Here is a 17299-nt window from a genome sequence, read left to right as displayed (position 1 = left end):
CAATAACATTAACAACAACAGCAGCAGAAGCAACAGCTTTTTCAAGAATACATTCCCCAGGGACAGGTTGGCAATGAATATGCCTTAAGGGAGAAACAACCAAATAGCTCCCATCCTTCAGAGCTGATGTAAGCCCTTTTACTTTTTTGGCCAATGTATTTATCATCACTAGTTTTTACAAGCAGAATTTAAAAGGCGTTATTTTTAGCGGCATACTCTTATTTGAACCTTTTATAAATGTTATATACTGCAAACCACCCAGAAATGGATGGCATGGATTGTAAACCCAGATAGCTGGTAGGTCACCTCTCAAAGGGCATTGACATCCCTGGATTGGCCACTGCTTGTTAAACATGTTCAAGCACAAAGAGTGTTACAAGTATATGACTATTCATGGTTGTCACTTTGGAATAATACCTCATTGACAGAGACATCTGTATTCTAACGAGGCCTGCACAGACACCATTTTAAAGCAACCAGATTCTGATACACTGACTGTTTCCACGTTTGATGTCTAAATAGGAAATCTGAACCTCATGTAACCTATGTGAATTCTGTTGATATAGGACCAAATATGTAACAGAAATTAACTGTACATGTCTAACATACAGTATATCCTAATCTTACATTTGAATTAGACTAAAGCCACTTTAAGCAATGCATAGCGTTTGAAAGCATTCAAATACATAAGTTAGTGTGAATTAGTATACAAAAGGATCTTGTAGAAACTTTGAGACTGAGAGAAAGAGGTATGTTTTGATTTAGATTTCCTGCATGGCAGGAGGTTGGACTGGATGGCCCTTATGGTCTCTTCCAACTCTATGATTCTATGTAGCATAAACTTTCACAGACCTAGGTCTGCTTCATCAGATGTTATTTGAAGGTTAGAGTTTGTGTATATTCATGAAAACTGCAGAGCCAAAGCTGGCATCTAAACTAGAGAGGGAAATAGGAAGCAGGTCCATTCCACTAGCTAGTTCCTCATCTCCTTTAACCTTTTCAGTTTTGATTGGTTATTGTAAAAACAAATTACAATGACTTACTGTCAAATAGTTATTTGCAGTTGAATATTAACAAGAGTGGGGGGAAATGGTGCTTAATTTCCTTTCCCTTTTCTCTCTCTTTCCCTCTTTCTTTTCATATCATGCCCATTACAAATGTTAAATCTGCAGGAACAAGTGGCCTGGATCTATTGATTATATGTAAGCCCCCTCCCCTGCATCAGTCAGAGCAGTATAAAAATGCTTTAAGTGAAACAACCAAACAACTACATTTTCCTCCAAAAAAAATTTTCAGTCTGGTCAATGAAGTTTGGAAGAATGAAGTATCCCTAAAGAATTAGTGGCATCTGCTCTATCAATTTTCTTAGGTTTCCTAGAAATTAGTTTGGTAAAATTCCTATCCAAACACTGTCTCTGTGCCAAAATATGTAAATATTTGGGAGGGAAGAACACTGGAGATTTTCAAACTGAAAGACTGAATGGACAGTGCAAGGGTGCAGAAGCACATAACTAAGCTGTTGATGTCCACCATGGACCTGTTCAGGATATTTTAATCATAAATAGTAAATCATAATATTTTTTTTATTTCTATCCCGCTTTTTGCCAGGCAATCAAAGCGGCTTACAACAGGTTAAAATACAGCCATATATACATAATGCCCCCCTTAAAACAAGATTAAACAATATAAGATTAAAAACTACATATTAAAGCCAACTAAGCTAAATAAAAATCATCATGGGCAGAGTTCACTGGACAGGAAGTCTTATTTGTGGCCGAGCATTTATTCCGGGAAGGCTTGCCGGAAGAGATCCGTCTTAATGGCCTTTTTAAAGCTCTTTAGATTGGTGATTTGACGGAGCTCGTATGGCAGGCCATTCCATAAGTTGGGAGCGGCTGCAGAGAATGTCCTCTGGGAGGTCGCCGTCAACCTGGTCTTTAAGGGCTGTAATAAATTCCTCCCAGAGGACCTGAGGGTACAGGGCGGATTGCATGGAAGCAGGCAATCCCTTAGATAGGTTGGGCCCAAGCCATGTAGGGCTTTAAAGGTGATAACCAACACCCTGTACTGTGCCTTGTACTATCCCATGCAAACTCCACCTTAGCCATAGTAGAAAACTAATTTTTGGTAAACTAACTTACACACACTCCCCAGATTCAGATTGGGCTAATGAACTGATGTGCCACCACTGAGCAGAATACTCTGAGGCTGCATGCTAAGGTATATTCAATGTGACTGTACACAAAGAAAAAGTAATTTGTATCCATTGCCCCATGTTAAGGACCAGGGCAGACCAAAGTCCACACAATGGAGCACCACCTTTCCCTTTTGAATAATAGGATAGTCTGGTTCAGCAGCACTACTTTATTTCGCCATTTCCTCATGGAAATGCTTAATGTATTCCGTTCCCAAACAGCCTCCTCTTCAGACTCTGAACCAATCAAAATTTGAAACATTAGTTTTAAAAAGTTTAGTTCATTCTCAGTGAGATTAACAATGAAATTAATTTATGTGCTGTTGTTGTGTGCCTTCACATTATTTCTGTCTTATTACAACACTAAGGTGAACCTATCAGAGAGTTTCCTCGGAGGAAGTTGTTCAGAATTTGTCTTTTCCTGCCTCTGAGGAAGAGAGAGTGTGACTTGCTAGAGGTCACCCAGTGGGTTTTCGTGCCTGAGTGGCGATTCGAGCCCTGGTCTCTTCCAACACTCACACCACTACACCCTGCTGTCTCTCAATTAATTTATATGTTTTCATTAATTATTATTAATCATTACTGGGTTTTTTTTTTTTTTAAAAAAAAAGGTCCAGCATAGTCTCCATACCAGGCCTCCATATAAAACATTGCCAACCAGCACACCAGACTTCCTGGTTTTGTTTTGTTTTTAACTTGAAAAACTTATCTAGAATAAACAATGAACAATAAATAAAGAAAAACATAAAAGGTGCCATTTTAACATTCAAGAGTTATAAACATTATATATCTCAAAATGTCCTTCACAAATTTGAACTGGAGGTTTCCATAATAATATTCATTTTCACACTGAAAAAGAAAGAGATATCACATGCCATCATATGTCATAGAAGGTTTTATTTTTGAGTTTGCTACTCTTCTTAAATTATGCTCAAGCTTCTCAGTAAGGTTATGTCCAAATTCTGGTTGTGTGTTCTAAAAGCACTGGAATCAAGGTGGGTGCAGATTTTTTTGCTAATGTGGATCCAACCTAAGGTCACAATAAACCCTATACTATAAATTCCTCTGTACCCATGGATTTTTTATCCATGGATTCAAGTACCGACAGCTTGCAAATATTTTTTAAAAAATATAAATTCCAAAAAGCAAACCTTGATTTGGCCATTTTTTATGTGGGATACCGTTTAATACCCCATTGTATTTAATGGGACTTGAGCAATCACAGATTTTGGTATTTATGGGATGTCCTGGAACCAAACCTCAGTGGATACCAAGGGCCCAACATATTCTGATGTTGTCCAGCCATATGTATCCCATGTTATTTCTATGAAATGTTAGAGATTATTTCAGCTCAAATCTCTGATCACTGACTGGAGATAAGAATAAAAGACTTCAAAAACAACACACACCCAACTCAAAAATGATTATTGATTATGCCCCTCAAAAGCTTAATAGGTATAGGTCACGTTAAGATAAAAGGAAAATGTGAAGTTGTTCTCCATGTCATTTAAAAACCCTAACAAATTAAATTACAGGTAAGGGTCTTCTATGAGGTAGAGTGAATCAGCTGGCACAGAAGACAGATGCTGGAGGATGTGGTGCAGTTGCAAGATGCTGGGTAATACTAATTTAATACTAATTTATTTATAGCCCGCCCAATCATGTAGAATCTGGATGGGTTACAACAGTAGAAGAATACAAAATAATGCAATACAAATCAAACAAAATTCAGAAGAAAAAAAGGACATTACATTACAATGTCAACAGAGTTGCAAATATGATTTGCCATATGCATCCTAAGCAAACATGTTCTTCTCAGGGGTGGTAGAAGATGCTGTTCTGTCAACAGAGATGATGTAAAATTCAACAAGAAGTCCAGCTGGCTTCTGTGTATAAGTCCAGAGGACCAGCCTGTCCTTTGCCTGAGGCAACAAAATGTCTAGGGCCAGCTCAGACCTGCTCAGCTTCACTGAATTTGCTATGTCATGCCTTTTCAGACTGTACTCTGGAGCCAGGTTACTGTGATTTCTTTTAATGGTTCTTTTAATGTTCTGTTGCTTTGTCTTTGTCAGCAGGTGTAGTTTGATATATTCATCTGTTCTCTTCTTGCTTATAACTGGAAATACATTAAAAAAAAATACAAGGGCGGAGAAAGAAACATACACCCTGATCTCCAGCTGGGCAGACTTTGTACTCATTCCCAGCTCTGCTGATTCTTTTCTCTTAAGCCTGAGAAATTTCTTTCACTCCACCAACCGTCTTTGAATATTAGCTCAATGATGTGACTTAATGAAGAAGCAGAAGAAATTCCTAGGTAAAAAGGTTAAGTTTGCCAGCCCAGAATATATGGTATTTACCACTGAACTTGAGTCATCAGTGGAGTTGCTTTGAGCGCTTTAATAATCTCTTCCTCCTCCTCTTCAGCTGCAAATATTAACTCTTTTTTATATGGCACTTAAAGACTATAGCCCTCTTCTGTGACAGTGCTAGTCATCAGCATAGAAGAAACTTCACTCTATTCCTGCTTTGTGTTTGGTTTGAGGAGTTTTCAGCCCAGCTACAGCAACTGTTGGGTTGCCAACAATTTATAAATCTCTATTTCTTATTTTCCCACACATCATCTCCTTGAATTATCCCAACATATATCCCAGTATGTAGATAAAAGTCTTAAAAGGTCCTTGCTATATGTGTGCACACTGTAGCCGTCAGCAAAGGAGTGGGAAGGTTTTAGAGGTAGCAAAACCTTACTATGAAAAATTGTAAATGTCCATGCTTCATGCTCATCTTTTTTGGTGTTGCAGAAGATCCTCCACATTGGTCACCAACAACAACAAAGGGAAAAGGCTAGAATTTATAGTACAGTACTAGATTTTGAGGGTCAGACTAGACATTACTGGGAACGCTTAGCTTCTGGGATCAGTGCCTATGGTTAACATGCTTTTCTTACAACAATGGGATTTCTTCAGAAATGCATGCATCAGCAATCAGACTTGCAAATTAAGCTTATGTTTACCTCCTCAGGGCCAGTCACAAATCAAGGCACACTAAATGTAAGATGTGTTGGTGATGAAATAGGTGTGCTATGAAAAACCGGTGTCTTTCACAACTTTCTAAAAACATGCTAAGTGGGTTGTCTAGTTTAACCCTGAGAAAGAGGTGTAAGAAGGTAATTTTCTGTTCTTCCTTGCATTGACAGATAAGGAATGCTCAAGGAATACCAGGTTCTGTAGGCTATATTTTATAGGAAGACAATGGCAAACCACCTCCAAGTATTCATTGCCTAAGAAAACCCTATGTTGACAGGCAACCCGAAGTTGACAGGCAACCTGAAGGCGCACACATATCTTAAGGCTTAAAATAGAATAATTGTACAGATAGCATGTGTGTTAACTTTGGAATTTCATTCTACATTTTAAGGAAGTTTTTCACACCAAAATCTAAAGCCCCTGCTTTAGAGGCATGCAAAGTGCAGCTTTGGGCTGTATGTGATCCTTGTGAGTATGGCCCTACAATGTCCCCAAACTCAATTTATTTTTAATGCACTGATATGGCAGTTTACTTCCCCTGCCCATTACAGCCTCGCCAAATGCCTCCAAATCTGCCCAAATTGGGGTGGGGGTGGGACTCAATCTCTGTACAGTTGCTCAGTCCTGATCTAAAGCTTTCATCCAAGTGCTGTGAATAAGAAATAGCTGCTAGATTGAAAGTGTCTGGTGATGGGGAAACGATGGAAATAATGCCATACTTTTCTGGGATTTCCCAGTCCTAAATATGATTCTGAGCTACATAACCATCAGGTTCCATCTAAACCAACTTGTAAGTGGTTCTAAAAGAAACAGGGATATACAGATTTAAGTTTTCAATTAATAAGTTGGAAGCCAACTTAATTAGTCATGCTTTAGTTCCACAGAGACTAGTGAGACAAGTTAGCCATGACTTGGCATTGACTAAAGCATGACATATTTTGGACCTAGCCCAGTAGACTGAATCCAATGGTGCCTTTGCATTAGTAGAAATCGCATCTGCTCATGTGAGATGGGGCACCCATTTTCAACAGTTGCCCTCTTTATTGCCATCCTGTAGTACAATATATCCTATACTGTTCTGGAGGTTCATCAGATTCCGAACCAGCTTTTTATTGTGCAGGTATTTGTACAGCAGGGGGTATAGGAGACTGGCAAAGATAACAAGGCATGTCATGGGTGAACAAAATGGTTTTCCATAGGTGCTGAGCCACCTGTCAACATAATCCTTTTTTGCTTAAAATCTTGAAGGATATTTATCCATGTGAGTAAGTTGTGCCAAAAGAGAGGAAAGAAATATTACATTAATATTTTATGTTCCATTATATTTCTGTTTCTGTGCATTCCTTTTTTATTAGATTTGTTTGCTCTGAAGCCACTTCATACATGAAGGTAACAAGGAAAACCCCGTAAGATGCTCCATTTTGTTCATCCTGAACAACTGGAGAATTCAGAGAAATAGAAGAGAATGAAGTCTGTTTAATGGAGAATAACTCATAGCTAAAAGTCTGCAATTGCGCCTGGAAAAAAAGGAAATGCAACACCCACACTTGGGACTGTATTTTTCTATGCCTGCTTTCAAGATCTTACTGGTCAAGATGGAGAAAGGATTAGTGCACTAAAGCACTAGACTTTATTACCCACCCTTTTTCCTGGATGAACGAACGAAACATTCAAAATCATATGAGTGTTTTCTTTGTCCTGTGCTTGAACCAAAAGCCAATCTTTACTCGTGATCCATAAAACACTGAACCTCACCCAGGAAGTGTGAAGAAGGGAGTTTCAAAATGCTACATGGCACCTTACTGCAACCTTGTCTCCCATCTCAGTCCAACTCTGCTGGAAATAGCAAAGCAACTCAAAATCCACACATCTTTAAGAAGCCCATGGCTGACTCTGTAGAGGTCTACAACTGCTTGGGAAGTCTGCAAGAAAAGGAGAAAGCAAGCCATCCCAGCTATCTGCAAATTGGAACAAATCACCCTGCAGATCATAAAGAGAAAGAAATGAATGAATCCCTGGGAGAGAAATCCTGGAAGGCCAAGAGAGACCTGCCACTACCCCTCCACAGAGACAACATTGGGTTGACATCAGGAGACGGGGGCCCTGTGACAAGAAACTCTCCACGGCCTGCTTCCAGCTTGCTCCATTCTGGGTTTAGCAAACCAGGTGACCAAGGTCAAGAATGGAAGGTGGTGAAAGTGAAACGAGTTCTTATTTCTCCTGTTGGTGAGCCCAGGAAAGCAAGTAAGTGAGATCCTGTTTCCATTTCACTGTCTTGTCAATAAGAGAGTGTGAAGAAAAAGAAAAGTTAAACAACCAGTCATTGCTCATGGAAGTTTTCCCCTTCCATTTCTCTCCTTTTATTTCCATTGTGGGTGCAGAAGGTGTCTGGGGGTGGCAGCTATAAGGCAGGCTTAAATAGCCCCTGCTCTGATTTGATGATAGAGATCATGGGCGTACAGATTTCTTTGTGAGAGTGAAGAAAAAGAGTCTAAACTGCATGCTGTATATTTGACATAACATGATTTAGCTCTGCTTATACAAGCTCCATTCAGGTGAACAACTACATGTTTTGCTCTGGTGTGCACAGCTCCCAATGTTGTTACCTTCACTGGCTGCAACACATTTGGGCTGAAGAGTTGAAAAGTAATCTTTGTCCCATTTGGCTGAAAGTATTTAGTATCCTTGTACACCGTACAAATATTGTTCTTGATTATGCTTTAAAAAGTGGGTACCTGTGGCTTTCTCCAGATGTTATTAGATGGCAATTCCTATCAACTTTAAGCTAGCACAGCCAAGAGTGAGGGTAAGAAAGAAGCTACGGCGTAGCAACATCTGGAAGGCTATCAATTGTCTGTCTCTGATGTTGAGGAATCCAGCCACATCCAACCTTATATTCATGAAGGCCTTTCAGACTTCCACTGAAAATAAAAAGGTTTAAGCAGCAGCAATAGCAATAGCAATAACATTTATAGAACATGGCCACATAGGCAGAAAAACTCACAAATAACTATGGATGCCGGCCATGAAAGCCTTCAACTCCACAATAACATTTACATTTCTATATTGTTTCATAGTGAACTAAGCACTCTCTAAGTGGTTTACAGCCTGTAAGCCAATTGCCCCCAACAAGCTGGGTACTCATTTTATTGACCCATGAGTGGATGGAAGGTTGAGTCAGTTTTGGAGCCCTGGGATCAAACTCATAACCTTATGGCTGCAGTACTGGCATTTAACCATTGCACCACCAAGGCTCCTTTAAGGCTCCTTTAAGGCACCAGCTAGTAATGGCTCTGGCAGATGACGGCTCAGTAGGGTGGCGAAGCTGCTTTCTGTGTTTATCCAAGGTAAGGAGTTACCCAAGGTGCTGAGACATATCCCCCAATAGGTTCAGCACCCTGGTTAGCTCCTTTGAAGTTTGGACTAAAACCCAGAGTGTATTCACTGCCCCATTGGCATGGGACCCAACACTTACCACTGCAGCAGGGACACAGATATTGGGGCTGGGGCTAAAGTACAGAGCCCTATTCTTACTTCTGTGTCGTCCAAGCAAATGCCTAAGCAAGAATGTACATTGTTGTTGTTGTTGTTGTAGTACATGCCTTCAAATTGCTTCTGACTTTTGGCAACCCTAAAGTGAACCTATCATAGGATTTTAATTACAGGTTTCTTCAGAAGGGGGTTGCCATTGTCTTCCTCTGAGGCTGAAAGAGTGTGACTTGCCCAAGGTCACCCAGCAGGATTTGAACCCTGCTGTCCTGAGTCATAGTCCAATGCTTAAACACTATACCACACTGGTTCTCAAATGTATAGGAATGTACTTGGGAAATACTGTAAATCCCATTAGATTCAGTAGGAGTTCCACTGAATCAGAGTGCAAGGATCGATCACCCAGTAAGTCTCAAAAACTCCATTAAAGGGATCTCCACGTGTAAGCTGAGTATAGTTTGGGCTTTTTTTAGCAACACTGACTCATTGTGAGGCTCTTCATCACTGCTCTTTGTAATTTGGGTGTTCTTACCACACTATAAACTCCAAGACATTTGTAAAAATACTCCCTTTTCTCTACAATATCTCTTGAAGTTAAGGCAAGTAATTGCTTGTTTAGCTACTATCATACTGAGTTTCCAAGGATAGTGGATTTGCTAGAAGTAATGTCAAATATAATGGAAATCATGGATCTGTTTATCTTCCTTTTAGCATGTGTGTGTCTGTGTGTATAAGAGAGGGGGAAGAAAGAGAGTCAGTCTTTTGTTTTGACTGGGATTTACTAGGCTAACTTAACAAGAAGGCTCAGTAATAGATTTGGTCCTGACAAGGCATCTGGAAAAATTCTAAGTGAGGAAATTTTGGGAGCCATTGTCATTGCATAGAATATTTATTCACACATGCACATCTGTCATTTCTCTACACTGTATATTTGAAGACTGTTGGCAGAGTGAATGTATGTATGCACCATCAACTCCCAATGAAAAGTATTTTCTCTGCGAGAATGAAACATTTATATTATATCTATAATGATCTGTCCATACAGCCAAGATGGACATTGTGGTCTTCAAGGAATGAACATGCACATGTGAAACTAGATGATGATGCACAGAGGTCATTATTTATTTAGTGAATATCCTGCCTTATTTCTCAAAGCAAATGACAAATCTTAAAAAATCAGGTGGTTGTTGTTGTTACGTGCTTTCAAGTCATTTTTGACTTATGACAAACCTAAGACAAATTTCTCATGGGGTTTTCTTGGAAAGATTTGTTCAAAGGAGGTTTTGCCTTTGACTTTCACTGAGGCTGAGAGAGTGTGACTCACCCAAGGTCACCTAGTGGGTTTTCACTGCCAAGTAGGGATTCAAACCCTGGTTTCCACAGTCATAGTCCAGTGCTCAAACCACCACACTACACTGGCTCTCAAACAGGTACAAATTAAAATAACAACAGCAGCATAAATAAATACATACAAAGGGATAAGCAATTATGTTATCAAAGAAAAGAAAACACCTGATGAGACCTGGGAAGTCTCAAAACCTATTACTGAGAAAAGAACTTCAAAGCTAATTTTAAGGTTGCCATCTTGAATCCTTGCTGCCTCCTGTAAGGCTCTGCAAACAACCATAATTATGGAATCCCCAAAGCAGCTTTATAAATAAATATCCAAAGAACAATGAACCTTGGGGGCCCTTAAACAGCAATGAATTTTGTGTGCTGAAGTCTGCTTTCTTCAATCCATGTATCATAGTCCTGAGTAACAGGTACATTTGGTTGCCAGGGAGAGGGCAGATGGATTGCATACAGTGAAGTCAGTGGGAAATGTGAGGCATAAAGTACAGACAGTGGTAATTAAATTATTAATGGTGGCTATTCACAGAAACAGTTGTTGGTGATACAGAGAGCTGGAAAAAAAGTTGCGTGTGATCTGGCATTTTGTACCAATAACTTATGTGGAGCTGAAATCTACAATACAAAACTTGGGGAATGATTTTCTAAAAAAATGACTATAGTGACACATTGAAACCATTTGAAATTGATCCAACTTAACTGGGCCCTAGTTAAATTATGGATGGCTTCAGCATATCACTATTCTTCTTAAAAGTCATAATCCTAATTCTGCAAAATGCCATGTCTGTGTGATGTTCTTGCGTGAATAACATGTAGGATGGATTACCCTCATATTGTGGTATCTTCCTATTGTGTATGCTTGCCTCTTTCCCAGATGAAGCCAGTGTTATAAAGTAAAAGTAGGAAACATTCAACATGTTGACATCACAATGTCGAGCAAGGTGTCCTACAAATTGAGAGTCGGAAAAGAATGGCCCAAGGATGCCATTTTCAATGGCGCCTTCTCAGAGTCTGTAATTTGCAATTCGATACTTGCATAGCTGACAAATGAAGCAAATTTGTTGCTGGAGTACTGCATAATTATTACTGGCATTACAATGTATTCCAGCACCTCCTTGTCATTTGCCAGATATAAGCCATATCTTATATTTCCTGATGTTTTTCCCTCCTCTTCCTCCATGTTTTTGGAGGAGAGGAGAAGATAACAAAAAGTTCTGTAATGGCCTGAAATAGCAATTCTTTCCTCAAGCCATCCAGTGAATGCAGGACTTCTCAAGAAGAGAATTTTACATATAGATTTATTTGCCTATGCTACCTCAATCCCCAGAAGGCTGAATGTGTTAATAGTTAAGGAATACTATTAGCATAATATTAATAGGAGGCTGCAGTTGTTTCTGGATGTGAATGAGATAAAAATGATTTAAAAGTTGTCTTGTTTTATGTATAGACTAACACTTATAGAACCTGTTTTACTATTGTTTTACCAATAGAATTTGTTTTATGAATATTTTACTAATAGAGCACCAAAATGCATGGGTTGAAAAGGTTACTTTGAGGGGTAACAACTCCCAGAATCTCGTAGCTAGCCAACCATCAATACTCTAGCCACCAAAAAATGAAACTTTGAACAATCATTTCAGAAGAGCAACCTGTTTTGCCAAATGCACAGAGGAATGGAGAGGAGAGAGGTCTTGTGATCTAGGAAAGGGGATTGCCAGTCATAAGTCTGTGTTCTAGACCACAGCCTTAAACCCACTCGCATATTCCACTTCTGAAAATGTTTTGGCAGTATTACAAACAGGGCTCTATTATTCTTTTGCTTGATGTTTGAGTGAATGGAACAAACCAACCCTTTCTGAAATTGTTGAGTTACTTTAAGTCTTAAAGATTTAAGAGTCCAGACTGGCAGAAAAGCTACATTTGTGGTCTGTTTTTCTAAGTTAAATAACAAAAATTGGCAGTGGATCTTTTAAAAATGAAAGTCAAACAGCAGTGGCTTCTTTACTATGCCAAATGACCAATGCAGAAATGAGATATATGTGATGCAATGCCCTGCCAGAAATATATGGTTTGCACTGCCAACATGGTTAATGATAAACTGTGTCACACAGCTTCTCCAAACTGACCAGTGGCTAGAGATGTCTGCATGCTGAAACAGAACTCATTCATTTTGAAATGCATGTCTAAAAATATATAACATATGTACAATAGCTTATTTTGCATTTAAGGGGTTGTTTCCCCCCTCCTCCTATATTTGATATTCATATAATTAATTTTAGAGCATGAAAAAATTGTACTGCAATTCTCATGATCCCCTGACCAACAGAGCCATTTATAATCTAAAGGATCAAGGACACATCATTGCCTATTACATATTAAGGATGAGTTCATGGATGGGATCACTGTTTCATCAGTGGTCACTGGAAGTGTGCTTTGAAATTGGTTGTTGAAAAGGACTAGTTCAGACAACAGCTGCAAGTATGAGAGTGCTTTGTCTAAAATGTTTGCATTTGACAGCCCTCTGAGCATGATGTACTTCTCTCACATTTGCAAATTCCATGTGTAAAATGGGGGGCCTTATTCTACAATGGGTCAATGTGTTGGTAGGATGAAATGATGTAAGTAGCTCTGAGGATCAATTTTACCCATGCACATTGGTAATGCATAGGAGCACGACAGAGCTTGGTAATTATTCATTTTAGATTGCAACTCAAGTGGCCATGCTGGCTGGAGATTCTGGGAGTTGTAGTCCAAAAATGAACTTTTCAGAGTTCTGTGATAGCTGCACTCAGGGCAAAGGACAAGATGGTGGTACCTTCCCATTTCATGTACAGATACTGACAAGCAATTCCATTTAACTTCATCGCTGCTGATGGGACAGTGTTATACATCACATCTGGCAGTAGCAGGCTGGTAGGAGGTCAGGATGGGCCACATGGTGCACACCTAGGTCTGATCTCCATCATATTGCTGCTGCTCCTGGGCCACACACATCTGCTATCTGTGTGGCCCAGGAGCAGCAGCAATATGATGGAGATTCCTTACTATGCCTAATGGTAAGGTTGGCCTTGTCTAATCTAGGAAGAAAGAGATAGCAAAAAGAAGACCAGCATAGAGCAGTTCATGATCATTTGGATGAGCTATGCGATATGACCAGAAAATGGGCAAACATCTCTAGATGTTTCACAGACCAAAGCCAAAGGGTGCTCAGCAATGGCTTCTCTTCATCCTGGAGAGAAGTGACCAGTGGGGTGCCACAGGGTTCTGTTGTAGGCCAAGTACTAGTCAACATTTTCATCAGTAACTCTTGGATGATGGAATAGAGGGCCTGTTTTTCAAATTTACAGATGACACCAAATTAGGACGGGTAGCTAATACCCTAGAGGACAGGATCAGAATTCAACAGATGGGCCAAACCTAACAAAACAAATTTCAACAGGGAGAAATGTAAGGTACTACACTTAGGTAGAAAAAAATATGAATGGCTCAGATATCAGATGGGGGACACCTGGCTTGACAACAGTACATGTGAAAGGGATGTGGGAGTCTAAGTACAAGCTGAACATGAGTCACCAGTGTGATGCAGCAGCTAAAAAAGCCAATAAGATCCTAGGATGTGTCAATAGGAGTGTAGTGTCTAGACTGAAGGAAGTAATAGTACCACTCTATTCTGCTTTGGTCAGACCTCATCTGGAATACTGTGTCCACAATTCAAGAGGGATATTGACAAGCTGGAGTGTGTCCATAAGTGGACAATCAGAGTGGTGAAAGGTCTGAAAACCATGTTCTATGAGGAGCAGCTAAGGGAGCTTGATATGTTTAGCCTGGGGAAGAGGAAGTGACATGATAGCCATATTTAAATATTTGGAGGGATGTTATACTGAGGCTGGAGCAAGCTTGTTTTCTGCTGATCCAGATACTAAGATACAGAGTAATGGATGCAAACTACAAGAGAAGAGATTCCACCTAAACATTAGGAAGAACTTCTTGATGGTAAGAGCTGTTTGACAGTGGAATATATTGCCTCAGCGAGGGGTAGAGTCTCCTTCTTTGGAGGTTTTTTAAGCAGAAGCTGGATGGCCATTTGTTGGGGTGCTTTGATTGTATATTCCTGCACACCAGGGGTTTGGATAAATGGCTCTTGTGATGTCTTCCAACTCTATGATTCGGCAATTCTAACACAGAAAAGAAAGGATGAAGTGGTGGCAATGAAATAGAAAAAGATCACCTTGAAATGGGGGGAGGGGCTAAGGCTGCTGTCACACTGCAAAGTTAATGCAGTTTAACAGCACTTTAATTGTCATGGCTCCACCCTATTAAATGCTGGGATTTGCAGTTTATTATGGCACCAGAAAGCTCACTGACAGAAGGCCAAATATCTTACAAAACTACAAATCCAAGAATTCCATAGCATTGAGCCATGGTAGTTAAAGCAGTGTCAAACTGCATTAATTCTGCATTGTAGATGGAACCTAAGATCTCTACAGTGACACAGAAGTATAGAAAGTGATAATTTAAGAAGGTAGACTGGGAGACAACATGGATAAGTACAGGGCTGTTAGATTGGAGCCACAATCATTGACAAATATTTGATTTCAGAAATTACTCCATCAGACATAACCTCCATTACCTATGGGGGAATTAGTAGAGTACTTCCATACCCCCTAGAAAGCTTAAATATCAGACAAGTGGAATGCAAGGCAGTCAAATTACTTATACTATTTAAGGACTGTTTATTGTATTCTGAGGAAGCAAGATGAAGATTAGACACTCAGTGTTATATATAAATAGAAATTGGAGAATACATCTAAGAGAGGCAGATCCCTTTCAAAGGTCCAGGTGCCCAGTTGCCATGGGAGGTTATAAAACTGGACCTGGTGAATGGGGTGCACCAGGCTGTGGTAATGGGCAGGCATCCCATTCAGCTTGACTTGTCTCTTTGCATGTATCTCACTGATGGGGGAGATGTGCAGAATGGGAAACAGAAGGCAAGGTGCATGCAGTTGTTGAATTACAATTCTTGTCTCAGGCAGCACAGGCTATGTTGCAGGTAATAAGTATTGTAGTCCAAAACGTGCCAGATTGGAAGAGGCTGAAATAAGGGACAGAATACAGTGAATAAAATAGGCAGATGAATGCAGGCAATGATGGAGCTATGTACATTTGGAAAATACTTGGTATCACAACGTACTGTCTTGAATATAGGTCAGGTAGCCTTGCCTCACTCATGAAAACATTAAAACTGGCAGGACAGCTCTGATAAAAAATGTAATGTGATACATAAACAGTACAAGATGTCCAGATTGCTTAAAAGTGGGTTACGCTTATATCACTCTCTCAAAAAATAATCTTGACAGGCATATCCCAAAATAATCAGAGAAAGCTAAAATTTCATACATACGTCATGTAAAGTGTCTCACTTTGGAAAGGTTCCTCCATTTCCTCCTCAGATATGAAGTGTCCATGACCACCACCATTTAAACTGCTGCCCTCAAGCTAGAACTAAAGTTTGGTATACAAGAGGAGCGGTTGGTTCCTTGAAATGTCTAAAAACGGGCCGTGTTCACACTTACCCACTAGAACTGCGATGTGTCTTTTTAACTTTCCATAGAGGCTGTTTTTGGCTTGTAAGACTGCCGTTTCCCATTCATCATACACACTGGATAGCTACCTTGGGTGGAAGGTCAATTTCCAGTAGCAGCCAGTCAGACGGAGGAACGTCCCTCTGTCTGCTAGCAGAGGTTATGAATGACAGATATTTTACTTACACGTAATATCAATGTTCCCCTTTAGGTGCTTTCTACTACAGTGGCAGAGTGAGTGACTTACTGCCAGATTGTGTGAATGTGGTATTTGAACTACACAGTGGTAACAGTTTGCTACCGCTTTTCCTGTCAGGACTCCAGCCTAAGGAATTTTGGGATTTGTAGATTGCTAAGGGAGTTAGAATTCTCTAATGGAGAGTGAATTCATCTAGTCCACTCCTTTGAACGACAATGCTAGGGCTCTTTGCTGGGGAATTCTAAGTTTGCTGTGCTGTACCCTCAGGGGTGTCAGGGGTGAAGAGTACAGACCGCACTAGGTGACACCTCAAAGGGTGGAGTTTTTTCCCAACATGTTGATGGGAAAGGGCTGCCTTCCAGTTCTGGTGGCTCTGCTGCCAGGCAGGAAAGCAAGTCTCCTCCCTTTTCCACCTGGCCAACAGTACTTGCCCATAGAGAACCACTGGAGGAATGGCTGCTCATAGAGAATCATACTTGGGATCAAACACTGATCAGAATGGGGACTGCAGTCAAGAAATCCTAAGAAAACTAAGAATGGGGAGGGCAGCTATGAGAGAACTAGGAAATATCCTAAAATGTAAAGACATACAACAGAGCATGAAAGTTAGAATCACACAAGCATTGTATTCCCTGTTACCATGTATGGATGTCAGAGCTGGACAGTTAAGAAAGTGGATAGGAAGAGAATTAAGTCCTTTGAGATGTGGTGCTGGAGAAGAGTGCTGAGGTTACTATGGACAGCCAAGAAGTCAAACAAATGGGCCGTGGAGCAGATCAAACCAGAAATCTCTCTGGAAGTCAAGACGTAGGAGTTTATCAGACAAGGGGAATTGGAAGTACAATCTGATGGCAATCTGAACGCAATCGTGGGGTTTCACGTTATTGCGTGATAGACTGCCACACGCAAATTTGGTCAATGGCATGCTATTCTGGGGCAATGGGGAGTCAGTTTGAATGCAATGTGTATTCACGTAATTGTGTGAAACTAGTGACTTTAAGTGAATGTGTTCTGGCCCTGCTTTCTTTTCATTTGAATTTAAGAGACATTCCTCCCGTTTGATAAACTCCTGAGGCTGCTGTACTTTGGCCGCATCATGAGGAGACATGACTCACAAGAAAAATCAATAATGCTAGAAAAGGTGGAGGGAAGCAGAAAGAGAGGAAGGCCACAGGCTAGATGGAGGGACTCTATTGAGGAGGCCATGGGTATGAATTTGCAGGACCTGAACAGAGCAATGGAGCCTAAGTAGTCTTGGAGAGGTCTCACCCAGAGGGTCACCATGGGTCAAGACTGACTGGAAGGTGGATAACAACAACAAGAAGAAAAATAAGAGAATACTTGCTGATAGTGAACCATTGGAAAATCCTTGCCCATAGAGAATAATGGAAGAAGACTTGCTTGTCCCTAGAGAATGATAAGAGAATCCTCCTCCAGCCAGAGCGAACTACTGGAGAAT

At 40.2% G+C, this 17299-nt stretch overlaps 1 protein-coding gene across 1 annotated transcript in view; it reads left to right on the top strand.

The window, feature by feature from the left end:
• Positions 1-17299, top strand: part of SYNPO (synaptopodin) — a 94782-nt gene that overhangs the window by 17648 nt on the left and 59835 nt on the right. Inside the window, exon 2 of the mRNA XM_042448907.1 lies at positions 6576-7464. Coding sequence (XP_042304841.1) covers positions 7005-7464 — 460 coding nt within the window. The 5' untranslated portion in view covers positions 6576-7004. The remainder of the gene's footprint in view (positions 1-6575; positions 7465-17299) is intronic.

This window comes from Sceloporus undulatus, chromosome 2, assembly GCF_019175285.1.
Source record: "Sceloporus undulatus isolate JIND9_A2432 ecotype Alabama chromosome 2, SceUnd_v1.1, whole genome shotgun sequence".
Lineage (NCBI taxonomy): Eukaryota > Metazoa > Chordata > Lepidosauria > Squamata > Phrynosomatidae > Sceloporus > Sceloporus undulatus.
Note: the sequence above shows the minus strand (reverse complement) of the source record. Positions and strands in the feature narration are given on the sequence as shown.